Raw genomic sequence first — 27308 nt, 5'->3', positions numbered from 1 at the left:
TTGACCAAACTGCGGGAGGCAGTGGAAGACAGGAGTGCCTGGCGTGCTCTGGTCCAGGTGGTCAAAGAGCTGGACACGACTAAACAACAACAATCTTCACAATATATGCAACCATCATGCCCCTTCTTCCAAACTTCATCTGCCCAACCTGTGATAAGCCTGAGTTGGTGCAACATATTTAATATTGCTGCTCAAGATACCATTTGGAGGAAGCCAGCACAACTTAGAAACAGCTGGCCTTACCTAGACTTGTCAGCCTATTGCACTTCGTGTCATCTTGACTGCCGTATGCAGTGTGTGAATGTGTGTGTGAAAAGGGTGCAATGGCTGGGTTACTTGCATTCTGGTTCCTTTGGTCCATATGCAGCTGTCGAGCCTCTGCTGCTTCCTGCTTTGCTCATGAATAGGGCCTTACTCCTGAGAGTAGCTGAAGGGAACCTGCAGTGTGGATGGATGGTTTCTTTTATATAGATCAGCGGCCAGCAAACTTTTTCAGCAGGGGTCAGTCCACTGTCCCTCAGCTATATTTTGGAAAAAAATATGAACGAATTCCTATGCCCCACAAATAACCCAGAGATGGATAAAAGCACATTCTACTCATGTAAAAACACGCTGATTCCCGGACCGTCCGCGGGCCGGATTGAGAAGGCAATTGGGCTGCATCCGGCCCCCGGGCCTTAGTTTACCTACCCATGATATAGATTCTCCTTTGCTTTCTCTACCTTTTGTCATGGACCCATTCCCATAGCTGGGGATCTAGGAGAGGTGAAGAGGTCCACTGAAACTGCTACACACACAGTGGCAGCACATTTGCATGTTCTGTCTGCCAACTAAGCAACATGGTCAGGCTCTCACCTTTTTTACTGTATTTATAATACTTACATTTCGCTTTATAGCCCCAATTTCGGAAGTAAATCCCAGTGTATTCAGTGCCTTACCCTCAGCTGGGTATTCATAGCTCTGCAGCACTCTGTTTAAATACTGTATATAGAAAAATATTGACTGATGTAGAGGTGGGGCTGTGTGTGTCTGTGTTTGGCATCTGTTGTACTGACTTTTTGTATGCTAAATATATCCTGTCTAGTGCCTGAAGGGGTGTGGTGGGTAGTACCTCTGGTGACTGAACAGACCCATATCGCTCCTTGAATGTATGTACACACCATCTTCAGTCAACACATCAAAGCAGCTAAATTTTATTATGTCAAAAAAAATGCCTATGTCTCCCATCTTTGGCCAGGAAAGCCAAATGTATTTTGATTATTTCACTTATAAATGTAGACTAGTCAAATGGATTATTTTGAATCTTATTGGCAGGAATGATTACTGTATGTTAAATTGACAGGAGAATGAATCAATCAATGGGGTTTCCAAATTGGAAATCTGACAAACTTCCATCTATGCAAGGCTGGATCCAAAAATTGACTGAATATGCGGAGTTGGATAACTTGTCTGAAACAATAAAGACTAAACCAAAACAGGTATTTCTTTCAAAATGGTAAGTCTTTAAAATATATTTGAAAAATAATTACAGAAGTTTAAACTCTGTTGCAGCATTTGACTAATTTCAGTAGTAGTATCAAGAATGAAGTTAGATAAAAGAAAAACCAAGAATCAGTTAAACCATGATAATACTTTTTACCAGCAATAAGTTATATGTAATTGAATTAAGGAGTAGAAGAGAGGTCAAGTCTGTAGTCAAAAGACCTTTTTTCTTTTGGTTATAATGCTGTGTTTTTTTGGGGGGGTTACTTATTATTTGTACTTGTTTTTTGTTCAGTTTTGATGTATGGCTTTTTTCATTGTGCATTAATAATAATAAATAAATATTTTTTTTAAAAAAAGAATCAATCAATGGGGAAGCCACTGGTTATTTCTTTACCTTGAGAAATATCAGGAAATTCAAATGCTAGACAGACATATCTTTTGTAAATAAAATTGTTTTAAATACTCTATTTTCTGAACTAGATTATCAGATGTTTTTGAATTAATCCAAGAAATGTTCTTTGGTGTGTCTTTTTGTAAAGTAGCAGTAGCTGATTGTTTTAGATATTAACATGAAATTAAAGTTAAGGAACCTCCCTGGTAGCAGAAAAACCTGTACCTTTGTACCGTGAAGCCACTGTTCTTTGCCTGTTAATAATTGGTTCTACTGCAGTAGTATTAAGGATCTCCATTTTTATCGGGCCTTTGGTTTAATTTCCAGCATTTGCCTCTTTATTTCAGATAAAACTTTCCCACCTGGGAACAAACTATGAAGCAAATTAATTTTCACATCACTATCTTGAACCTGATTAAGACATGTTGCCTTTATTACACATGTGAATAATGTATATCAAAGCAGAGATCAGATACCTAACCAAGCCTTGAAGAAGTGAAATGCCCTGAGATCTGGCATTCCACTTGACGAGTTCTATGGAAACACTGATTTTTGTTTGTGTGGGTATGCCCCTTTACTGCAAACATAAGCACATTTTCTTAAAACTGTTCCACTGACATCAATAAGCCTGACCTCCAAATAAGTGTGCTTAGGACTGGAATGTAAAATTAGATAAATACAATAAATGCAGAGAACCACAGTGAAGCATAATAAAACATACCCTAAAAATTCAGACCTATTATTCTCTTCAAAATATATTGCATTTCAATATATATTAAATTCCAATTGTTACTGCAGCAAGCCAGCAGTACTATTTTGGCTCAGTAACTGCCATGTGAGATAATTATATAACCTGAATTATATTCTGTTTCTACCGTATGGTTATTGTCATACTGAAAAGGGTTATGGGTCAGTTGAGATGCTTACTCTAGTATGGGAAGCTGTGGTAGTCTACTGCAGTGTTACATAACCACAAACTGTTAAGACACGCCAAATCAGATCTGTCATTTGAGGTTATCCACTCTACCAAATGGGCACAACGAATTACTCTGGAATGGTCATACAGCTGAACATTCACAAAACCCTTTGGCTGTGATATGTCTTTTTCAGGCTTTGTGAACCAACAAAAAGTTGATTATTAGACAGTCACACATGGTAGCATAAAAACTGTAAAAGAGAAAAATAAAGTTATATCAAGTACAATATATGAAAATGATGAATCAGGAAATAGAATGGAAAATTAAACAAATGAGACAAAAGACATTTGAATCAGCTAACAAATGTGGGAAATTGTTAGCTTGGCAAATGAAAAAAAGACAAAAATTAAATACTATTACAAATTTAGAAGTGGAAGGAAGGAACATACAGAACCCAGCCGAGATTAAAAAATGTTTCCAGAGGTACTTCAAACAATTATACACACAAGGGCCACAGAAAGAAGTTGACATAGATCGATTTTTGAAGATAAATGGATTACAAAAAATTTCTCAAGAAAGTAAATTAATGTTGAACTGTAAAATATCTGAACAGGAAATAGAAGATGCCATTCAGAACATGCAATTGGGCAAATCTCCAGGACCATAGAATCATAGAGTTGGAAGAGACCACAAGGGCCATCGAGTCCAACCCCCTGCCAAGCAGGAAACACCATCAGAGCACTCCTGACATATGGTTGTCAAGCCTTTGCTTAAAGACCTCCAAAGAAGGAGACTCCATCACACTCCTTGGCAGCAAATTCCACTGTCGAACAGCTCTTACTGTCAGGAAGTTCTTCCTAATGTTTAGGTGGAATCTTCTTTCTTGTAGTTTGGATCCATTGCTCCGTGTCCGCTTCTCTGGAGCAGCAGAAAACAACCTTTCTCCCTCCTCTATGTGACATCCTTTTATATATTTGAACATGGCTATCATATCACCCCTTAACCTCCTCTTCTCCAGGCTAAACATGCCCAGCTCCCTTAGCCGTTCCTCATAAGGCATCAGATGGATTGACTTCAAGATATTACAGAACTTTAAAAGAATGGTTAGTACAACCTTTAAAGGAAGTCTGTAATGAAATACTGGAAGGGAAAAAGGCACCAGAATCGTGGAAAGAAGCGTACATTACACTTATACCGAAAACATAAACTGAAAAAACCCAGCTTAAGAACTACCGCCCCATATCATTACTCAATGTGGATTACAAAATTTTTGCAGATATTTTGGCCAAGAGATTTAAAAAAGTGTTGATGGAAGAGATTCATAAAGACCAAGCAGACAAATTATCAAACATTTGTCTGATAATTTGAGGAATATAATTAACATTTTGAAAAAGTTAGAAGTGAATATTAATACTAAGGCAGTTTTAATATTTGTGGACACGGAGAAAGCCTTTGACAACATTTCTTGGAGTTTTATGAAGAAGAACCTACAGGGGATGGGGGTGGGAGAAGGATTTGGAAATGGTATAGGTGCAATTTACTATGAACAAAAGGCTAAGCTAATTGTTAATAATGAGGTTACGGAGGAATTTAAGATAGAAAAAGGAACACGACAAGGTTGCCAATCTCTCCATTGCTTTTTATATCAGTCCTGGAGGTTTTGCTGAATATGATCAGAAGAGACCAGTTGGTTAAAGGTATACAAGTCAGAGCTAAGCAGTATAAATTGAGAGCATTTGCAGATGATTTTGTACTGACATTACAGGAGCCAGAATCTAGTACCAAAAGAGTTTTGGAACTGATTCAAGACTTTGGTCAGGTTGCAGCATTCAAATTGAATAAACTAAAAACAAAGGTTCTAGGGAAAAACTTAACAGTGATCGAAAGAGAGAGGTTTCAGAATGTGACAGGTTTAACAGTGGTTAAGAAAGTGAAATACCTGGGGATTAACATGACAGCCAAAAATGGGAACTTAAAGACAATTATGAAAAATGTTGGGCGGAAGTGAAAAAAGACTTAGAAATTTGGTCAAACTTGAAGCTTTCACTGCTAGGCCGTATTGCTGCGATAAAGATGAATGTATTGCCAAGAATGTTATTTTTGTTTCAAACATTACAAATTTTGGACAAAATGGATTGTTTCAAGAAGTGGCAGAGAGATATTTCTAGATTTGTCTGGCAGGGCAAGAAGCCCAGAATAAAATTTAAAATATTAACGGATACAAAGGAAAGAGGTGGATTTGCCCTGCCAGACCTTAAACTTTATTATGAATCAGCAGCTTTCTGCTGGTTGAAAGAATGGCTACTCCTTGAAAACACAGACATTTTGGATCTGGAAGGTTTTAATAATGTATTTGGTTGGCATGCATATCTGTGGTATGATAAGGTCAAAGCACATAAAGCTTTTAAAAATCATATTGTCAGGAAAGCACTGTTTAATGTCTGGATAAGATATAAGGATTTGCTTGAAAACAAAACCCCAAGGTGGTTGTCACCGATGGAAGCGAAGGCTCAGAAAAAACTCAATATGGAGGCCAAATGGCCGAAATATTGGGAAATTTTGGAACAAGTGGGAGACAAACTAAAATTGCAGAGTTATGAAAAACTAAAAAATAAAGTGCGAGATTGGCTTCATTATTATCAAATAATGGAGGCATACAATCTGGACAAAAAAATTGGATTCCAGGTGGAAAAATCAAAATTGGAAACAGAACTGTTAGATCCCAAAACTAAGACTTTGTCAAGGATGTATAACTTGCTGTTGAAATGGAATACTCAGGATTAAACGGTGAAATCTGCTATGATTAAATGGGCACAAGATGTTGGACACAATATTATGTTTGCTGACTGGGAACAGTTATGGACCACAGGTATGAAGTTTACGGTATGTAATGCCTTAAGAGAGAATATTATGAAAATGATATACAGGTGGTACATGACACCAGTCAAGCTTGCAAAAATCTATCATTTGCCCAATAACAAATGTTGGAAATGTAAAGAAACTGAAGGTACATTCTTTCACCTTTGGTGGACGTGCCCAAGGATTAAGGCTTTCTGGGAGATGATATATAATGAAATGAAAAAGGTATTTAAATATACCTTTCTGAAGAAACCAGAGGCCTTTCTCCTGGGCATTGTCGGCCAATTGGTGCCAAAGAAGGATAGAACTTTCTTTATGTATGCCACGACAGCAGCAAGAATACTTATTGCAAAGTATTGGAAGACACAAGATCTACCCACCCTGGAAGAATGGCAGATGAAGGTGATGGACTACATGGAATTGGCAGAAATGACCGGCAGAATCCGAGACCAGGGAGAAGAGTCGGTGGAAGAAGATTGGAAGAAATTTAAAGACTACCTACAGAAATATTGTAAAATTAATGAATGTTAGAATGATGTTGGATGAAAAGTTATGTGGTTTTTAGCTATAATGCTATAAGGAGTATGAAAAAAAAGGACTATTAATAGACAAAAAATTAATGCTACATTATTTTAAGATTAAAGATTAGGATAAACAAAGAGGGGAAGGATTTGCTGAACTAACAAATTGAACTGGAATACAAAAAGGGAGGTGTGAGGAGGTCCGGGAAATAAGCAAATGAAAGAAAGTGATGGAAAGATGGAATTGTTTTTTATCTATTTTTACTTTGTATTTTTCTTTTTTCATTTTGTAAAATTCTAATAAATATCTTTTTTAAAAAAACTGTAAAAATGTGCAATTACAGATTTGGTATGTACTCTTTTAAGGTCTATTTTGAGATGGGGGGGGGGGGAGATGACTTGTTAAGAGAATCATTTTCTTTGGCGATCACTCATAGCTGAGTAAGATTGTCTTCCATAAACACGGTTTTAATAGTAAGTCCATAAGTGACTGTGGAGTCCAATTCTGGACCAACATGTCGTTCCACAGTGGGGACATTGGTTTCCAGGCAGGAGTGGATCACAGTGTGGATTTGCCAAGCGTGCCTTCCTCTTAGCACGTTTCTCCCTTGTGTCCTGAGTTCGAGTGTCTTCAAAGCCCATGACACCTTTGGTAAAGGCTGTTCTCCAACTGCAGCATTCGCAGGCCAGTGTTTCCCAGTTCTCTGTGTTTATACTACATTTTTTTAGATTTGCCTTGAGAGAGTCTTTAAACCTCTTTTGTTGACCACCAGCATTAATATACAGTGGTACCTCGGGTTACATATGCTTCAGGTTACATACGCTTCAGGAAATAGTACCTCAGGTTAAGAACTTTGCTTCAGCATGAGAACAGAAATTGTGCTCTGGCGGCGCAGCGGCAGCAGGAGGCCCAATTAGCTAATGTGGTGCTTCAGGTTAAGAACAGTTTCAGGTTAAGAACAGACCTCTTGAACAAATTAAGTACTTAACCCGAGGTACCACTGTATAGCTCATTTCATGTTTTTGGAATTGTATATCCAAGGTTGTCATTTGATTTTCGCTTTAGCGGAAGTACTGATCTTCTTGTTGGCAGTTTAAACTTTTCGAACGACTACCCAAATCGGAGGCGTCCTCAAACAGAAATGAACCTTCTAATCCAGCATCAGTCAAGCAAAGGCCCTTAAGCACCCTACAAACAAACCTGCATTATCTTGGGGTTTTTTTTTTTTGGCTAAATGACCCTTGAGGTCCTTTCCAAACAGAGGTGCCAACTTGAGTAAAATATTGGGGGGGGGCAGGTAAGCCCCGCACCACCTAATCCATCACAAGATACACACACCCTTTGAATGGCAATGCTCATCAACTCTGGGGTGGGGGCCCAGCCCCCTCAAATATTTTATTGAGGGGGGATCACGAAGGGACCTTGGCCCCTAATAATAATAATAATTTATTATTTATACCCCGCCCATCTGGCTGGGTTTCCCCAGCCACTCTGGGCGGCTTCCAACAAAACACTAAAATACAATAACCTATAAACATTAAAAGCTTCCCTAAACAGGTCTGCCTTCAGATGTCTTCTAAAAGTCTGGTAGTTATTTTTCTCTTTGACATCTGGTGGGAAGGCGTTCCACAGGTCAGGTGCCACCACCAAGAAGGCCCTCTGTCTGGTTCCCTGTAACTTGGCTTCTCGCAGCAAGGGAACCACCAGAAGGCCCTCGGTGCTGGACCTCAGTGTCCGGGCAGAACGATGGGGGTGGAGACGCTCCTTCAGGTATACAGGACTGAGGGCTTTAAAGGTCAGCACCAAGACTTTGAATTGTGCTGGGAAACGTACTGGGAGCCAATGTAGGTCTTTCAAGACCGGTGTTATAGGGTCTCAGCAGCCGCACCCAGTCACCAGTCTAGCTGCTGCATTCTGGATTAGTTGTAGTTTCCGGGTCACCTTCAAAGGGAGCCCCACATGGAGCGCATTGCAGTAGTCCAAGCGAGAGATAACCAGAGCATGCACCACTCTGGTGAGACAGTCCACAGGCAGGTAGGGTCTCAGCCTGAGTACCAGATGGAGCTGGTAGACAGCTGCCCTGGACACAGAATTGACCTGCGCCTCCATGGACAGCTGCGAGTCCAAAATGACTCCCGGGCTGCACCAAATGACTCCCAGGCTGGTCCTTCAGGGGCACAGTTACCCCATTTAGGACCAGGGAGTCCTCCACACCTGCCAGCATCCTGTCCCCCCAAAACAGTACTTCTGTCTTGTCAGGATTCAACCTCAATCTGTTAGCTGCCATCCATCCTCCAACCATCTCCAGACACAATGCCCATGACACATGCACCCTACAGAGGCCCTACCTGGTGCCTGTGGGGTCCTGCTTTTTCTACGCCCCCCATTACTGAAATGTGGTTTGAAAGAAGTCTTCTATTGTAGCCATTCAAAGGCTTTTTTTCAGACATAATTCTGGCAATTGGAGGCAGGTAGGGTCTCAGGCTGCAGCTCTCCTACTTCCAAAATACCATTGAACGATTCCTTCAGGTGTTGGGGCCCAACAGGGCCTTCTAGTGGTCGACCCCCCCTTACCCAAAGCTGCGGGGGAAGTTCTCTCCTGAGCCCACCCCCACCCCCCAATAAACCCGCTCTGGGGAGAACCGAGTCCCCTTCACAGCGCTAGGCCTCGCTTCAGCCCCCGGCCGCCGCCGCGCCGCGCCTGCCAGGAGCAAGGCCCTTCCGCCTCCCAAGTTCCCTCACGCGAGGCCCAGGCCTCGGCGTGAGGGGCGGGCCGAGCGAGGGGCCTCCTGGGATGCCGCCTCCTGACGCAGCTCCTCCCTGCCCGCCGTGGCTCCGCTGCAGGCCCATTGCCGCCGCCTCCTCCTCCTCCTCCGCGCATGTGCCTCAGGCTTTCGTAGCGGCGGCGACAGCGGCAGCCGCGGAGACCACCACGACGACGCCGGGGCTTCCGCCTCCTCCCATGGCCGGGACGCGCTGGGTGCTGGGCGCGCTGCTCCGGGGTTGCGGCTGTAGCTGCAGCAGTTGCCGCCAGACCGGCGCGGCCTGCCTGCCGCTGCGCCACGCCGCCTCAGTCTCCTCCTCAGCCGCCCCCTCCGCCGCCTCCTCCGGTTCCCTCGGCCTCTCCGGCCGCCGCCGCCTCCTGTTCTTGCTCGGGGCAGCCACGCAGAGCCGCGGGTTCGCCGGCTCCGCCGGGCCTCTGCCCGGCTTCGGCGCCCTGAGGAGCTCGCTGCTGCCTCCGGCCCTCGCGGGGAGATGCTACAGCCAGGTAAGGGCTCTCCTGAGGGGAGGGGAAACGGGGAACCGCCACCCCCCCAATACTTGGGGGGGGCGCCTTTGGGAAATGGTTCTCCACACACCCGCTCCCAAAAGTGTGCGCGTGAAAGAAATGCAGTTTATTTCGTTTCTGTACCGCTTTGTAGTGTTTTTCTCTCCCCACCCCGCCTTCGACAGGGGATTGTGTTCGTGCATTTGCTCCCCAGGAGTGCAGGGCGGGTGGTGCCTTTTTTTATCCTCGCGACGACCCTTTTGAGGTGGGCTGGGGGGCGGGTGACGGAGACAGACTCTGGCCCAAGGTCACCCCACGTACCCTATGGCTGAGTGGGAATTAGGACGGGCTCTCTGTGGACGGTGTAGCTTCGGCTTTCTTTTGCTAACTTACGCACACGTGCACACACAAACACACGTGTGTGTGTGTGTACACATATACATATATTCATAGACAACACACAGAAAGCTAAAATACTGCTCCCCCAAACTGATGTTATTGGTTGGGTCATTTCCTGAGATTTATATGCCGCTTGGCTGTACGGCGAAAAACCTTCAAAAACGGTTTGCGCAAGATCTTGCATCTTGAAGGATGAAACAGTGATACCGTCACTAAAAGGAAAAAAGGACACAGCCAGAATTCGAAACATACAAGAAGTTAAAAGCACAGGAACACAAATACTCACGTTGGTGTAGAGGCCTTGTAACAGGGTTGTTTTTTTAGGGGGGGGTGCAGCAGCCCAATCGCCTTCTCGGACAGTCTGGGAATCAGCGTGTTTTTACATGAGTAGAATGTGTGCTTTTATTTAAAATGCGTCTCTGGGTTATTTGTGGGTCATAGGAATTTGTTCATTTTTTCTCTCAAAATATGGTCTGAGGTTGAAAAAGGTTGCTGACCCCTGAGCTATTGCCTGCTCTTCCCAACAGTCTCTAAAGAAGCTCCCCACCCCTATTTCCCAGGGCGAAGCTGTACAGTCATACCTCGGGTTACAGCTGCTTCAGGTTGCATTTTTTTGGGGTTACGCACCCGCCGAAACCCAGAAGTACCGGAACGGGTTACATCTGGGTTTCAGTGGTTGTGCATGCGCAGAAGCGCCAAATCACGCTTTGTGCATGCGCAGAAGCACTGAATCACAACCCGCGCATGCGCAGATGTGCCACTGCGGGTTGCGAACGTGCATCCTGCACGGATCACATTCACAACCCGAGCATCCACTGTATTCTGAAGGACTGGGAAGAAACCACTTGTCTTCCTAAACTGCAGTTGCAGGGGTGACCAGATTAAGTAGCCAGAGGGGATTTGCGGATTCTCTCCCCAACCAAGCTGCTTGAGGGCGGTCCTTCTGACCATGATATTCTGTGTTCTTTCTCTCCTGGAGCTGACCAGCTGGGAAGGAAACCTGGGTGCTGTTTGCTGGGTTTTCAGGTCGCCCTATTGCCCTTTCTCATGCAGCGAGAAGACAGCAGTTTCTGTGATATTACAGAAACTTCTTGAGCATTCTTACATTTGTGGTGAGGTGGGGAGAGGGTATCTGCTGGATGGGAAAGGGACCTTGTGTACTGGAAGACAGCAGGTGAGGTCCTTCTTCTGATCTGGCATGGCAGGAGAAGGAGAATCCTCAGGGTTTCAGTGACAGGACACCTGGAAGCATGGTGCTGGCCATGCAAAAAACAGCACTGCTAGCTGTCCAGCTGTGACCCCCTAATGTGAGGGTGCTACCCTAAGCACCTTTGGAAGGAAGAATGGGACGTAAATTCATAACTAAATAAGTAATAGATCCCAGTTCCCTACCCACATCTCTAATATTCCAAATTCTCGAGAAACCTGTGCAGCCTTCTTTTTTCTTCATCCACCAGTTTTGTTAGGAGCCTTTATCTCTAACGTACCCAATTGATGAAAATATGCTTTGCTGACGCTGGAGGTACTTCCAGACAACCTATTTTTTGAATAGGTTTGTTGGATTTGTTTGCAGAGAGATTAGAAGACATGATCATTCAATGGGCATTCATTCTGACTTGTTTGCGGGGAAGTTAGATGGCAGTTACATCAAAGCAAGTGTTATCCAGCACTTTCCAGTGCATTTTTCCAGTTTTTTGCTTCTCACCAAAAATCAAATCTTTTGGAGAAGTGGGTTTGTTGCACAAGACCTACCAATCAGCTGTAACTGGGCAGCCTAGATTTGCCAGTATGTGAGTGAGTTGGAATCTACACGCATATAAAAACCGTTCTGAAAATGCTTTTTTTTAAAAGCGTTTTTAGAAATACATTGAATTTTCCATAAGGCTCACCATCTAGTGTCACATTGCATATTGCCCTTCAGACACACTTAAAACATTTTATTTGCAGCTATATAGCTGAGTCCTCAATCTCACCTAATTGTTGACTAACCCTGGTCCTCAGATGTTTGAGAGAAAACATTCAAATTCAGCTAGGTACCCATTGCTTCACCACGTGGTCCTAGTAACTGAGGAAAGTTTATTGTTCCCCACTCTTTGTGCATATTTAAGATTAAAGCAGCAGTTGTAATCCACATTCTTGATTTGAGAGTCATTTGAAGTAATCAAGGATGCCACCCTTGTTCCTTCAATTCTGCTTTCCTTTCAAATTATATCAATAATAACAATCTGTTTATTTATTATATGCTCTCAGCAAATATGTAACATAAACTCTTTTCATCAGTTTTCACCTTGGTGCTGAGAAAATTTCCCATCCCATTGAAGAGACACACTTGTGACATTGAGGACATGCCTCAGAGCCATGTTAGAGTATCACATGTGCTTTTTAAGCAATCTGGTCCCTGCATGGGACATGCACAGGATGCTTCAGTCCACTTGTCACATTGCAGTGATGTCAGGTGACCTATTTTTGCCCATGTGATTTGAAAACAAACCTTTCAAGCAATCGGCTGATTTCAAGTGCGGAAGAAGCCCTGCGAGTAGTGCTCCTCCAGTGTATGGCGTCAGGTGTAGGGAAGGTGGCCATGGCTTGGCTGAAATGGCCTCACAGGCCTAAATAGGTCCATGGGTCCCACCCCGGTCTAGATAATACAGAACTAAATGGACCAATAGTTTGACTCAGCATGAGGCAGATACCTATATTCCTGACTCATAAATTGTGCCCTGATAATATGTTTAGTTACAAATATAATGTTGAAACAACAACTCTCTCTTTGAAGGAGCACAGCCCTCCATTTCATGATGAATATCCGCCTCTCTCAGAGTATGATCCATCTCCAACTAAGTCACGTGGCGAGGAAGATGATGTGTATCTTATTCGGGCCCAGGGTCTGCCTTACTCCTGCACCGAGGAAGATGTTCTCAACTTTTTTTCAGGTAATTTCATTTTCCCCCCTGACCAACCCACATGGTGACGTGGCTAAGGGTCTGGACTACAAATCACATTAAATGCATGCTTTAATGTTGCATGTTGGGGTTTTTTCATTGGGGGGCAGGGAGGCTGGTCAGAACTGGGGCTGCCAGGAGGGAGAGGCAATGCACTTAAAGCAGCTTCTCTCTTTCAGCTAGAGGGCACATGGGCACAGCCAGGATTTATGTTGTGGGGGGCAGAACACCCACCTGTCATCATCCTCTGTCTGGCTCTGTCTAGCAGATTCAGAATGAAATGTCTCAACAACAGTTGTTTTAAATTACTTTCCTTTGACCCCAAGTGCTCAGAAAAATCTGTCAAAATCTTTCTACAATTTCTACTTTTAGTTAAGTATTTTTATTTATTTACTTGATTTAGGAGGAGGCAGCTTCCCCCACACCCATGAGAGGGCGGTGAACATATTTGTTTGTATTGATCTCTAAGCAGCTCTGAGAGCCTTTCCAGCTGTAGAGCAGGATAAAAATGTTTCCAGTAAATAAGGCTACATACACTAATGTGAGGCACATATGCTGAATTGAACTATGCAGGAGTTCTGGCTAACTAATTAATTAAGTTTCCTGCTTGGCAGGGGGTTGGACTCGATGGCCCTTGTGGTCTCTTCCAACTCTATGATTCTATGATTCTATAAGTTTAGATTTCCATGCTTGCACAATATGTCTGGGACTGTGTACTTCTGTTGAATCTGTTCAGAACCGTATTGATCGCCTACATTTCTGTGGAGCTTCTCCTGGTTGTGGAGCCTGTAAAATGGCTATTTTCAGAAGCTCACAATTCCCTAGGCATACTCATTGGCTAAAGCAATTAATCATTGTTATATGTTTTAATAAGCGCAGAGGGTTTATAAGTAACTTGGCACACCATGGAAGAACATCTTTAAAAGTAGCAGTAGATGTGCCAACATACTGAATTCCCAGTTCTGTAGCTGAGTGGAGTTGTTGAATCCTTGGAGCTTTTAATACAACCCTGGAGATACTGGACAGTCATCCAAATAGGGCTACCTCATTCAGGCCTTGTTCCTTTGGTGTAGGGAAATTTAGTGGAATTCTGTTATGAAACATCAAAATGTCCCATTGCATCTGAATCAGAAAAGAAGGCACCTGAAGTTCCTTCATCTGCCTACTTAATAACCTTGTAGGCAGCAAGATTCGAAATGGTGTGAATGGCATCCACTTCCTCTTAAACCGAGATGGCAAACGCAGAGGAGATGCTTTGGTTGAACTGGAGTCAGAACAGGATGTGCAAAACGCCTTGGACAAGCACAGAAGATATCTGGGTCAGCGTTATGTGGAAGGTAAGCTTCTGTTTTTGCTCGGGATTAAGTATGATTCAAGAACTCATCGCACTATTCAACGCTGCCTCTTGTGGGGGTTTTTCCAATGCAGTTTTCGAAATACATAATGAGGATGTTGATGCCATCATGAAGAGCTTGCACTCCAGTTCAACATCTGTGACAAACGATGGAGTGGTGAGACTGAGAGGCCTTCCCTACAGCTGCAATGAAATGGATATTTCTGAGTTCTTCTCAGGTGATTCTGCGTGGAGTAGTGATTCTGTGATCAAGTGATTGTGAGCCTGTGTCGTCTAATGAAATGGGGATTTTTTAAAAAAATCACCTTAGAAGAATCTTGTTTGTTGTACACCTGGTATGGAGATGTCAAATGGGGTTTCTAGGCTGAGTAGGAAAAGTTAACTCAAAGTGGGGGGGGGGAAGATGCAGAAGCAGGTTTAGATATGACTAGAAACTCCTTGTTTTCAGATCAGGAAGAATTCTGATAAAGAGGATACAAGGATGATCTGATAGCATTAGTGGAATTTTTCTTTCCCAGAAGGGTCAAGTAACAGAATAATTCAGAAAATTGTTTTTAGTGGTGGTGATATTTTGTCACACAGGGTAGAATTAAATGGACGCATTGTTTCACATTTAGCTTTAATTTGACACTTGGCAGTGAACCAAAGCTGGACATACCATCATAGTGAATCTGCTTTATCTAATTTTGTGCTGTATGAGCAAGTGCCCTAGGGGGCCTCCTGCATATCTCGTGTGTGTGTTTGTGTTTAAATTGAATGGGAGCAGGTCAAAAGGGATGCAGGTAGAAACAAGAGAGTCTTTTGTTTCATGTATGTTTAGCTTCAGGCTCTTGAGACTGATCCATAACATTTTTGCATCAGTTTGTAAATTGTACAAGAACCAAGTGCTAAAGTGTTAGTGCCACTATATTTAAGGCAGCCTTTGATGTGCAATTTTATCATGGAGTGTGAGTTCTCATTTTGCTCCTCTTAGGAAGAACAGAGCAAAATGTGCCCTGCTGCTACTGAAATGCCTTCTTTTGCAGGTTTGACTATAGTCGACATAACATTTGTCATGGACCAGAGGGGAAGAAGGAAAACGGGAGAAGCATTTGTGGTGTTTGCTACCCCTGAGATGGCTAATCAAGCCTTGTTGAAGCATAAGGAGGAAATTGGGAGCCGGTATGTTGCTATTGGATCCATGAGAGGAGTGGTGGATATATATTTTTAAAACAGAAACTTTTTTCCAAAAAAAAGCAGGTGGAAGTTGGATGTATACTGTCTCCTCCAATCAAAACATTATGCTGGATTGGTTGTTGGGAGAGGGGATGGGACTTGAGAGAGGGTGATTGTACGTACCTACATATATACATTCCAGTATTATGTGTTTAAGTAGCTAGCAGTGGATGTTGGACTAGAGAAACCTGAATTTGAATTCTGGGGTCAGTCATGAATTTCACATGGTAGATTTCAACAGCTCCAGTTGTCATTTTAAATGAGAATAATAATATTGACTTGCTTTATAAGCTTGTCAAGAAAATAAATGAGAGAAAATACTCTGAATTAGTTCACATGTAATAAATAATGGTTTTGCATTACATTAATGAACCTTGGGCTTGTATACTCCCTCATCCCCTCGTACACTCCAGTTTTCTCTGCATTTGCATTTAACTATTTGCTCTTACATCTGAGCTGGCAAGCGAAGGCTTGAACTTTCCCTGTAAGCCATAACTTCAGTACATAGGTTAATTGTGGTTTGGATGTGACAGACCTGGGTTTACATTCTGGTTTAGTTCTTATGTAGATTTGAATACATTCCTCTGTCTGTCTGTTTCTGGTTTTTGCAAAAGCAGTAGTGCAGGAGCTTGTTGTCTGAACCGAGCCTTTGTGTATTTGGTAAATATCAATCCTGATCGAACTCTTCTCACTTGAAAAAAACAAACCATTATAGATACATAGAAATATTCCCAAGCCAAAAGAGTGAAATTCGAACCCACAATGGCTTTTTCCGGGGCAAGATGATGGGCTATCCCACTCTGAAACAAGATTCCGAATCTGTTTTTGACGAAAGTGAGTTGAATGAGGCCTTAAGACCGACTGCTACGTATGAAAGTGATAAAGAAAATGGTAAGTCCATACAATAGTTATCATTTGAGACATCTTTGACCTGCCTCTTTATGTTCTCCACATGTTGGAGAGAGGCAGCAGGACACAGATGCAATTTGCACACGTTCATTCTGGCCTTGTTCACTTTACAGAAGTTTTTAAGCAAGCATTTGAAAAGCCTCGGGATGTGTCGGAGTCTGGGAGTTTCTCCTCGCTTCACTTTGTTCATTTGAGGGGTCTGCCATTTCAAGCAACTGCACAAGATATTATAAATGTACGTAGGGGTAAGATCATTTAAAATATCCTGAACAATTTTATTAGGAACTGCTGTATTTATTCTTCAAAATGGGAATTTTAGCTTTTGTCAGTCACTGAAACTTACAAGTCCTGATTAGCCTGAAGCAGTTCTGCAAACAGTTTGCTAAAACTCATTCATCCCTGCACTTATCTCCTGAATGCCACTACTTGTGACCTGTTCCCAATAAGCTTGTGCCACCAGGAAAATCAAGAGCACATTAGAGTATTATTTCAACTTTTAAGTCCTGGAGAGGATTGAGACAGTGAATGGTAACACCTTAATATTCACATTCAACAGCCCTGAGGATTGGGCTTATTGGCCTGTTACTCCTTCAGTACTAATTAGGCTCCCCATCTTGATTGTGACTGATTCCTGGCCTTTAGGAAAATGCTCAGAACCACTTAGTTGTGCATGAAAAGAGAGCGGAGATGATCTTTCTTTAACATCAATCTCACACGATGAACAGCTTCTGAACTGAGGACCTTTGCAAAAGCAGTTTTGGGTATGGCATGGTCTGCTCTTTTAAAGAAAACAAGTAAAATTTCAGCAGGACATGTCCAAATTAGCTTTTTGATGACAATGCAAAGTGTGTAAGCTTCAGTTGTGGAACAGGTCCAGCTTTGTGCAACAAGCAATTTGGCTTATTATGTCTGGACAGCAGCTAAGACCTTTTAACACATTACTGCTAGTCGCAAATATAGAACAGTAATTCCACTGCTTCTGCTCGGTCTTGGTTTTCAGATTTTGATAATTAAATCTTGACTTTCACCCTACATGCCTTTCTTTAAAGTTCTTTGCTCCCCTGAAACCGGTGAGGATCACTATGGAATATAATTCAAGCGGGAAAGCAACGGGAGAAGCGGATGTTCACTTTGAGACACACGAAGATGCGATTGCAGCCATGGCCAAGAACAGGTCAAACGTGCGTAAGTGGAACTTCTGCATTTTCCCTGGGGACACAGGATTAGAAGGGGACTGCTGAGGCACAGCAATGTCAAACCAGAAGCAGGAGGAGTATATAGCAAGAGCCCTTTGAGAAGGTACATATTTTTTTCCTTTAAAAATTCCTTGCAAAGATGTCCTCCTCTGATGTAAACTGCCGGGAACAGAAAGATGACAGGTTCTCTATCTTGCCCTTCCCACACCTGCCTTGAGTCAGTATAAGAAAAGATTCCAGAAGCATTCAGATGATCCAGTTGTGCAAATAGTTAGAGAGAGCAAGAGGTCTTGCAGTGGGGCGAATGGGAATAAACGTTTTGATTGCGCTTTTGATCATCCCAGTTGCAAGCTGCTTTGCCGGGGTGAGTGGATGTTGAGAAAACCATTTCTGCAGCATAATGCCTGAACCTGTTCTGTTTTTAAAACCTAACATAATACTGCATTTTGAAGTATTAGATGAATTGTGCGTGCCTTTTGAGCCTAGTAAAATCATGGTTCATATATAGTTGCAAGGCCACTGATGACAAGTGAGGAACCCTTATGTGATGACATTGCACATCAGTATATGTCTAGCAGTTTCCAAAAGCAGGCAGGTCTTGTTCATTTGCAGTTCCAGAAGTCACTACACAGCTGTGGAGGGACCACTTTAAGCAGCTGTGTCTCCTGTAAACTGGCTTTCTGGAAAAACAGGTCAGTGATGTAGGTATCAGGTAAATGGTGGCATGTAGTGCTTGATAAGTGATATGCATTGCTGCATAAACTTTTCCTGCACAAACATTTCAAAGCATGAACGGAAAGTTAAAGCTGTTCTTCTCTCCTACAGAGCATAGATACATTGAATTATTCCTGAATTCATCGCCAAGCAGAAAAAATGGTTGCCAGTGACGATGGCATAATTCCCAAAGTATAGGTGAGTGTTAAGGCTAACTTGAATTTCTCTAGGAAACCAGACTGTTTGTCAAGTAAGCATCTGTAGATATAATCCAATCTGTAGCTGCAGTGAATTAAAACTTCCCAGAGCGGCCAATCAGATGCTTCTGGAGGTCATGAGGGTATCCAGCTCCCCAGTAACAGGCATTCAGAGGCTTGCAGTCTCTGATCCCAGAGACAGGATGCAGCCATGATGATGTGTAACCACTGCTAAGTCTTTTTCACCATTACAGTAGGCAATTTCAGGCTTAAACCTTTTGGTTTAAGGTACAAATTCTCCTTCTATGGGGTGTTACTCCATTTAATTCAAGGGTTTTAAATGCAAACAGCAAATAATGGCGCAATATTAGAGAAGTAAGGTAGTGGGGAACTGGTGGCTATTATGGGATTTTCATGAGGCAACCATGTGAAATGGCCTTGAGAAGCCTATACAGGAGCAAGTTGTGCATTCTCTTCTCTGATCAGGTTACTGGATGTATAGGAAGCTTTTCCCTGCTTATACTCATCCATTCAGGATGAAAATTGAAAGGGTCTTTTCTAGTGGAAGCAGTAATTCTTTTTCTGTGGGTTTTTGGGGTTGTTGTTTTTTTGTAATCTCTTCTCTGTTCTTACGTAAATTGTGACTTTTTGGAACATTGTCTCTATTTAAATACCTTGTGGTAGAGTTGGCTATAATAAGAAAAAGCAGTCAACCAAATTTAGAGCAGCACTAATAAGAGATCAGCGGGAAGGTAAACGGCGTTCTTTATGCTGCGCTGGCTCGCCAGATGCAGCTTGTCACGCTGGCCACATGACCCGGAAGTGTCTGCGGACAGCGCTGGCTCCCGGCCTATAGAGTGAGATGAGCGCACAACCCTAGAGTCTGGCAAGACTGGCCCATACGGGCAGGGGTACCTTTACCTTTTTAATAAGAGATCTCGTATTCAGGATTTGTCTGCTGTGCTAAAAGAAAGTTAAAAACTAAATTCTGCATACATTTTTTTTGTATAATTTTGCTGATCCTGGAGAGAGCTTTGCTCTTTGACAACTGGAAACCTCCCTGGGCTAAGATTGCTACTAATTATAGCTCTCATAGTCTTTTAAGCCTGTATTTGCAGGCATAAGGACTGTTGAGATTCTCCAAATGCTAAAGATACCCAGCATGTTACTGTTGTGTTACATCTGAAAGCTAAAGAAAGAGGAGGGTATTGCGCCAGGATGACTTGCATTCATATTTGTTAATTCATCACCCTCTTTCCCAACAGGATAAATCAAGATGCATTTCATTTGCACATTTTCCTAGAGCTGGAATATAGGCGTTCCCGTAACCAGCAAGGATAAATTCTAAAGGACACTTTTTCTCCTGAATTGCCTTTCAAAGTAAATCTAGCAGCTGCAGCTGCAGCTGCAACCCTACAAATCGTTTGTGCAGGATCTGTTTAAAACCAAAATTAAAGTTGAACTGTCCTTAAGCTTCTTGTTACATGTCCTGGTAGACTGGGGGCCAAGCTGTGATACACACAGGGTTACGTAAACGTCAGTTTCTAAAGCACGGGTGGTTCAGATGCGTTGCTGATTGTTTCACTGTGGTTAAGCAAGATAGACGCGGGCTTTGATTTCGATGCCAACTCAACCGTTAAACAAAGTTAGGGGGAGACGTGTGAGATTCTGTAGCCTGCTGCTAATTGCTTATTGGTGGTAGGTAGAACAGTGTTATTACATCTGCACCACTCTGTTGCATGGAACTTAATGCCAGAACTGCTCTGATGCAGTAATTCATGGTAGGAATACTGTGGGTCACCATAGGACTGAAATGCCCCATAGGAGAGATAATTGCCCAAAGAAAGTCCCTTAATATTGACTAGGATAGGGAAGCTGAATTGCAGCATATGCTCAGCAGAGCACACATGGGCCTTTTGGGTCAGATGTTAGATAGGGTGCTGAATACTGACGATAAAGAAACTGCTGTTTCTCCATAAGTAGCTTCAGCTGTATTAACATTTAACTCCGAAGTTAGCAGTTTAGTGGTAAAGACTTAATACGTTCAGTCTTCATCCTAGTAAGATGGTTAGGTTGATGCAACAGCCCTTGGATCCAACTAATTGCTTACATGAAAACTGATTTTTACCATGTGAATGGTTTGAATTTACCATTACCTCGCTTGGTTCTGCCAGGGCACGCGAGAGGACTGATAAGACCGTTGCCAGCATTATACTTGTGCAGCCAAATCCCAGATGAATATGAAGTGTATGGTTGCTAACGTATGCAGAAAGTTTAAAAATGCTAGTGCCCATACCTCAGCTTTTCAACTAAACTAGCTAGGCAATGAAAGGATTTTCAGATGGGTGATTAAAGATTGCCACGTGTTTTAGGCCCCTCTGTATAAATACTTTTCATAGTAGAGACCAGCAAGTTTGATAGGTGAAGCTGAGCCCAGCTGCTGCTGCTGCTACCACAAAGTATAGTGACAAGTAGGTGTTAGACAAGTAGGTGTTAAACATTGCTTATTAGTTTTGCCTGTCTGATCAAGTCAATGTATTACTCTTAATAAATGAAAGCTTTTTTTCTTAATGCAGACACTGTGCTTCAGGGTTCTTTATCTGGTTTTGACACATTTCAACACAGCTTTCAAAGGCAATACCAGTCCATTAACCACAAGATCTCTAAGAACCACACCTTTCATCTGATTGTACATAGAAGCTACTTTCAAAAGTAAATGTGTTGGGTCAGTTTTGTGTACGATCAGTAGTGCAGCTAGGGTTTATAGAAAACTAGAAGATACAAAAAGTTCCATAAAAATAGTTTCGTCTACAAGGCAAGTTTGCCACAATATAAGGTACTGTGTTATTGAGCTGTTAAGCACAAGAACCTTCCATCAAAAGTGGTTCACCAATTCCCTGTGTTTCTAATACTCTTGGTATCGGTTGAAATACAAAAGCAGCCAAGGACTATGCACTTTAAAATGCATAGTGAAAAGCTCCCTTGTTAAAATAAAGCGGAACAGGCAGTTGTTGTGTACATCAACATGTTGACTGTGTTACATGCTTTAGCTGAAGTCATATGAGAATTAATGGACCTAACAGCCATTTTCATTTATTTTAATGGGTTTACACTAAGTAGTAAATAATAATAATAATAATAATAATAATAATAATAATAATAAATTAAATTATTTGTACCCTGCCACTCTGGGCGGCTTCCAATAAAGATTAAAAATACATTAAAATGTCACACATTAAAAACTTCCCTAAATAGGGCTGCCTTCAGATGTCTTCTAAATGTCAGGTAGTTGTTTATCTCTTTGACATCTGATGGGAGGGCAGGCACCACTACCGAGAAGGCCCTCTGCCAGAAGGCCCTCGGCGCTGGACCTCAGTGTCCGGGCAGAACAATGGGGGTGGAGATGCTCCTTCAGGTCTACTGGACCGAGGCCATTTAGGTCTTTAAAGGTCAGCACCAACACTTTAAATTGTGCTTGGAAACATATCGGGAGCCAATATAGGTCTTTCAAGACCAGTGGTCTCGACAGCTGCTCCCAGTCACCAGTCTAGCTGCTGCATTCTGGATTAGTTGTAGTTTCCAGGTCACCTTCAAAGGTAGTCCCACGTAGAGCGCATTGCAGTAGTCCAAGCGGGAGATAACTAGAGCATGCACCACTCTGGCGAGACAGTCCGCGGGCAGGTAGGGTCTCAGCCTGCGTACCAGATGGAGCTGGTGGGCAGCTGCCCTGGGTACAGAACTGCCCTGTGTCTCCATGGACAGCTGTGGGTCCAAAATGACGCCCAGGCTGCGCACCTGGTCCTTCAGGGGCAGTTGCCCCATTCAGGACCAGGGAGTCCTCCACACCAGCCTGTCCCCCAAGAACAGTACTTCTGTTTTGTCAGGATTCAACCTCAATCCATTAGCTGCCATCCATCTTCCAACAGCCTCCAGGCACTCACAACAGGACCTTCACTGGTTCCAATTTAAAAGAAAGGTAGAGCTGGGTATCATCCACATATTGATGGACACCCAGCCCAAACCACCTGATGATCACTCCCAGCGGCGTCAGGTACATGTTAAAAAGCATGGGGGAGAGGACGGAACCCTGAGGCACCACACAAGTGAGGGCCCAGAGGTCTGAACACTCATCCCCCCCCCACCACTTTCTGAACATGGCCCAGGAGGAAGGAGCGGAACCACCGTATAACAGTGCCCCCAGCTCCCAGCCCCTCTAGACGGTCCAGAAGGATGTTATGGTTGATGGTGTCGAAAGCCGCTGAGAGATCCAGCAGAACTAGGAAACAGCTCTCACCTTTGTCCTTAGCCCACCGGATATCATCGACCAGCGCAACCAAGGCAGTTTCAGTCCCATGATGAGGCCTGAATCCCGACTGGAAGGGATCCAAATGGTCCGCTTCTTCCAGGCGTGCCTGGAGTTGTTCAGCAACCACTCGCTCAGTCACCTTGCCCAATAATGGAAGATTTGAGACTGGGCAATAGTTGGCAGCATCTAAAGATGTTTTTTTAAGAAGCGGTTTGATAACCGCCTCTTTCAGCGGGTCTGGGAAGGCTCCCTCACAGAGAGAAGCATTCACCACCCAGCAAAGCCCATCGCCCAGCCCTTCCCGGCTAGCTTTTATAAGCCAGGATGGGCAAGGATCAAGGAGACAGGTGATTGGTTTCACACGTCCAAGCAGCCTGTCCACATCCTTGGGGGTAACGGATTGAAATTGATTCCATGCAACTCAACCAGACAGAGCTCCAGCACTCTCCCACCCTGGCCCTGCTCCCATGGTGGTGTCTACCTCCTTCCAAATCTGAGCGACTTTATCTGCAAAAAACTTTGCAAAACCGTTGCAGGAGATCTTGGGGTGTTTACAAGGCCCCGATGGTAAAGGTGGTTCTGTTAAATTGCGAACTGCTTATTAAGCAAACATACTCCACAGTTCCTCTTGCTTGCAGCTATATTTTCCTCTCTACAGTTGCAAGGATGTAATTGTGCTACTGGTTAACCATGTCTTCCCTGAGAATGAAGTCTAAAGCCAGGACTACAGCAGCTTTGTTCAACCCTTGATGCTCCAGCTGTTTTGGGCTGGTGGTTTGGGCTACCTGGAAGGCCACTGTTTGGGAAGCCTAAGCTATTAAATTTCAGTAACTAATTGTAGTGTTATAGCTGGAACTTCAGATCAGTCATGACTTAAAGCCACATACCCTTCTACTCCATATAACGTATCATAAAATAAGCCATGTAAAACTTCAGTATGTTTATCGTAAAGATTGTCTGCACAGAACAAAACATAGCAAACAAAACATACAGCAGTTTTGTACAGATTCAAATACATTGTGCAGTTTTGATTTAATTTCCAGTACAAGTAGGTCTCTTCACACAACACACTTTGTGGTCTACGGTTCAAGAAAGCAGCCACCACTGTAAGAGTTAACTTCGGCTGCTGAGTAATCTTTTCAGATCAAGGTATATTCTATATCACACTTGACAGGTTTTCAAAAATCCATCGTTTTATGGGTAAGCAGCAGTATTGCGTTATACACCTTCTTAAATTTACATTTACATAAATAGGGAGTACTGCCCACATAGTCCTATTGTGTCAATCACACCTACAGCTTGAATAAGCAGCTTTGAAAAAGAAAAAAATTGTCAAGTCATTTACAATCGGTTGCTGTCCTTGTGGGTATTCTGCAAAAATACAGACTCCCAAGTTGAGAGGCCACCAGACATATGTGAGTTTTTGTGCAGTCAAAATAATTTTTGGACACAGTACATTCTCTTTCAAATATTTTGGTTACATACAATGCATTCTTTTAAGCAGCAGCATGTATAAAGCACAACCCTAAATAAAACACAAGTTCAGGCAAAAAAAATAAACTTATTTGTGGTATTTTCATCTTTGGCCAGACAATCAGTTGTAGTTTGTTTGTACAGATCACCTAATTTAGTGCCAAAGACTTGTGGAGCTTATTCAGCTGCTACATTTTTGCACACACATGTGCAATTCTGTAGGCTATAAAACATGGGTAGAATGCACCACCAAGTCCTCTAGAGGGTTTTGTAATTCAGAGTGAGGGTTCAAATTGCAGATCGCACAGGTCTGCTGGCAAGGCAGAGTACATTCGCATAGCTCGCTCTTAGGAAATCAGACTGAGAGTGGCTCAGTGTCCTTGCCCTAGGCTGAAAATAAAGGATGAAGTGGCTTAGGCAAGACACATGCCTAGTTTGCATAGCTGACAGGGGCCCTACAAGCACTAGAGAAGTAAAAAGAGTGCCATGCTAGGAAGAGTCCTATTGATCCTTATGGGCACCCATGCTTAGGTTGCACTGCTATCCCCCAGGGAGCAGTGTCTAGATACACCTCCACCAATATCTTCTGTGTCTTCAAAAACTAAACATCTCAAGATTTACAGAACCTGTTTCTAATGCTTGTTCATCTCTAAAGCATCCGTAACACCAGTGCATGTCAGAATCTGGTTAGAACTCAGGAGTGGTTCACCCAGGTCTTTTAAAGGTTTAAAAGTTAGGGCTGATTGGTCAATTCACAGCCCCCACCCCAACACGTACTCTGATTCTGCAAAAGCAGACAAAGGTGTTCTTTTGAGTAACTCTCCAAGATGTTGCAGCGTTCAGAAGCTTCCATCTGGTAGAAATAAGCTGCCTTTGACAGGACCGCTGCCTATAGCCGTTGGAGTCCTACGAAGGGCTTGCCGAATATTGCTGCATCAGATGCTTGTGGCACAGGTTACAGACCCGCTCTGGGTAAATGCTGGAAGGAAGGGGCAATTCGTTTGCTGAACAGTCTTCACAGAACACTCCACCACAGTTCTTGCAGGTGTTCTGAAGAGGGGAGAAAAACAAATGGAAGTTAAAACCAGCAGTACATTTCCTCCTGAAGGGAGCAAGAGGAGAGAATCTCACATTGCCTTGTGTTTGTTTCAGGTTAATAGCTTGTCCTGTCCTTCGGGCTCAGGTTGGGCAGTTACTTCTGTTCACTATTTGCAGACTAGTTGCACTGCAGAAAGCGTGCTGGGGAGACCACACATTACAAGGAATGCAAAATAACTTTAGCTAGGTTTTAATAACAAAAACAAAAACTCCTTTTACATTCATTATAATATATCAATAAGCATTACCCAACCACCAGGGTACTGAGAGAGCTAGGTGCTGCTCTTTATATACTATACCCAATTGCTGACACAGCTTAATTAACACAACTTAACAGCACCTGCTATACTGCTTCACAGCTGTAAAACTAGGTCATGTTATTTGCTCTGGCCCTTAAAGACATACACATCTTGTGGAACAATCATAGAATCATAGAATCATAGAATCATAGAGTTGGAAGAGACCACAAGGGCCATCGAGTCCAACCCCCTGCCAAGCAGGAAACACCATCAGAGCACTCCTGACATATGGTTGTCAAGCCTCTGCTTAAAGACCTCCAAAGAAGGAGACTCCACCACACTCCTTGGCAGCAAATTCCACTGTCGAACAGCTCTTACTGTCAGGAAGTTCTTCCTAATGTTTAGGTGGAATCTTCTTTCTTGTAGTTTGGATCCATTGCTCCGTGTCCGCTTCTCTGGAGCAGCAGAAAACAACCTTTCTCCCTCCTCTATGTGACATCCTTTTATATATTTGAACATGGCTATCATATCACCCCTTAACCTCCTCTTCTCCAGGCTAAACATGCCCAGCTCCCTTAGCCGTTCCTCATAAGGCATCGTTTCCAGGCCTTTGACCATTTTGGTTGCCCTCCTCTGGACACGTTCCAGTTTGTCAATGTCCTTCTTGAACTGTGGTGCCCAGAACTGGACACAGTACTCCAGGTGAGGTCTGACCAGAGCAGAATACAGTGGCACTATTACTTCCCTTGATCTAGATGCTATACTCCTATTGATGCAGCCCAGAATTGCATTGGCTTTTTTAGCTGCCGCGTCACACTGTTGGCTCATGTCAAGTTTGTGGTCAACCAAGACTCCTAGATCCTTTTCACATGTAGTGCTCTCAAACCAGGTGTCACCCATCTTGTATTTGTGCCTCTCATTTTTTTTGCCCAAGTGCAATACTTTACATTTCTCCCTGTTAAAATTCATCTTGTTTGTTTTGGCCCAGTTCTCTAATCTGTCAAGGTCGTTTTGAAGTGTGATCCTGTCCTCTGGGGTGTTAGCCACCCCTCCCAGTTTGGTGTCATCTGCAAATTTGATCAGGATGCCCTTGAGTCCATCATCCAAGTCGTTGATAAAGATGTTGAATAAGACCGGGCCCAAGACAGAACCCTGTGGCACCCCACTAGTCACTCTTCTCCAGGATGAAGAGGAACCATTGATGAGCACCCTTTGGGTTCGGTCAGTCAGCCAGTTACAAATCCACTGAGTGGTAGCATAGTCAAGACCGCATTTTACCAGCTTCTTTACAAGAATATCATGGGGCACCTTGTCAAATGCCTTGCTGAAATCAAGGTAGGCTACATCCACTGCGTTCCCTTCATCTACCAGGCTTGTAATTCTGTCAAAAAACGAGATCAGGTTAGTCTGACATGACTTATTTTTCAGAAATCCATGCTGACTATTGGTGATCACAGCATTCCTTTCCAGGTGCTCACAGACTGTTTGCTTAATGATCTGCTCCAGAATCTTCCCTGGTATTGATGTCAGACTGACTGGGCGGTAATTATTTGGGTCCTCTCTTTCCCCCTTTTTGAAAATAGGGACAACATTTGCCCTCCTCCAGTCTGCCGGGACTTCGCCTGTTCTCCAGGAATTCTCAAAGATGACTGCCAGTGGTTCTGAAATCACATCTGCCAGTTCTTTTAATACTCTTGGATGCAGTTCATCTGGCCCTGGAGACTTGAATACATCTAGACTAGCCAAGTATTCTTGTACTATCTCCTTAGTTATTCTGGGCTGTGTTTCCTCTGCTGAATCATTTGCTCCAAATTCTTCAGGTCG

The 27308-nt window shown here is 43.1% G+C and overlaps 2 protein-coding genes and 1 long non-coding RNA gene across 6 annotated transcripts in view; 1 reads left to right on the top strand and 2 right to left on the bottom strand.

Moving 5' to 3' along the window:
- Positions 1 to 1481: 1481 nt before the first annotated feature.
- LOC128421510 (uncharacterized) lies at positions 1482 to 7931 on the bottom strand. The gene is made up of 2 exons (XR_008332330.1): positions 6497 to 7931; positions 1482 to 3043 (listed from the first exon to the last, which is right to left on the bottom strand). It is a non-coding gene; the product is annotated as an uncharacterized LOC128421510 (long non-coding RNA).
- A 1031-nt stretch (positions 7932 to 8962) lies between these two features.
- GRSF1 (G-rich RNA sequence binding factor 1) lies at positions 8963 to 20943 on the top strand. The gene is made up of 10 exons (XM_053404393.1): positions 8963 to 9442; positions 12618 to 12774; positions 13965 to 14120; positions 14212 to 14355; positions 15163 to 15298; positions 16068 to 16243; positions 16375 to 16496; positions 17311 to 17446; positions 18283 to 18369; positions 19634 to 20943. Exons 1-9 carry the CDS (start codon positions 8969 to 8971, stop codon positions 18342 to 18344), a joined length of 1563 nt encoding a protein of 520 aa, XP_053260368.1. The 5' UTR covers positions 8963 to 8968; the 3' UTR covers positions 18345 to 18369; positions 19634 to 20943.
- Positions 20944 to 23599: 2656 nt separating this feature from the next.
- RUFY3 (RUN and FYVE domain containing 3) overlaps positions 23600 to 27308 on the bottom strand; it is a 53379-nt gene continuing 49670 nt past the window's right edge. For all 4 annotated transcript variants that reach the window (XM_053404384.1, XM_053404385.1, XM_053404386.1 and 1 more), the window contains one exon: positions 23600 to 25197. In XM_053404384.1, coding sequence (XP_053260359.1) covers positions 25054 to 25197 — 144 coding nt within the window. In that variant the 3' untranslated portion in view covers positions 23600 to 25053. The remainder of the gene's footprint in view (positions 25198 to 27308) is intronic.

The sequence above is a fragment of the Podarcis raffonei genome, chromosome 9, assembly GCF_027172205.1.
Source record: "Podarcis raffonei isolate rPodRaf1 chromosome 9, rPodRaf1.pri, whole genome shotgun sequence".
Classification (NCBI taxonomy): Eukaryota; Metazoa; Chordata; class Lepidosauria; order Squamata; family Lacertidae; genus Podarcis; species Podarcis raffonei.
The sequence above is the reverse complement of the archived record's forward strand: the minus strand, read 5'-3'. Positions and strand labels throughout refer to the sequence as shown.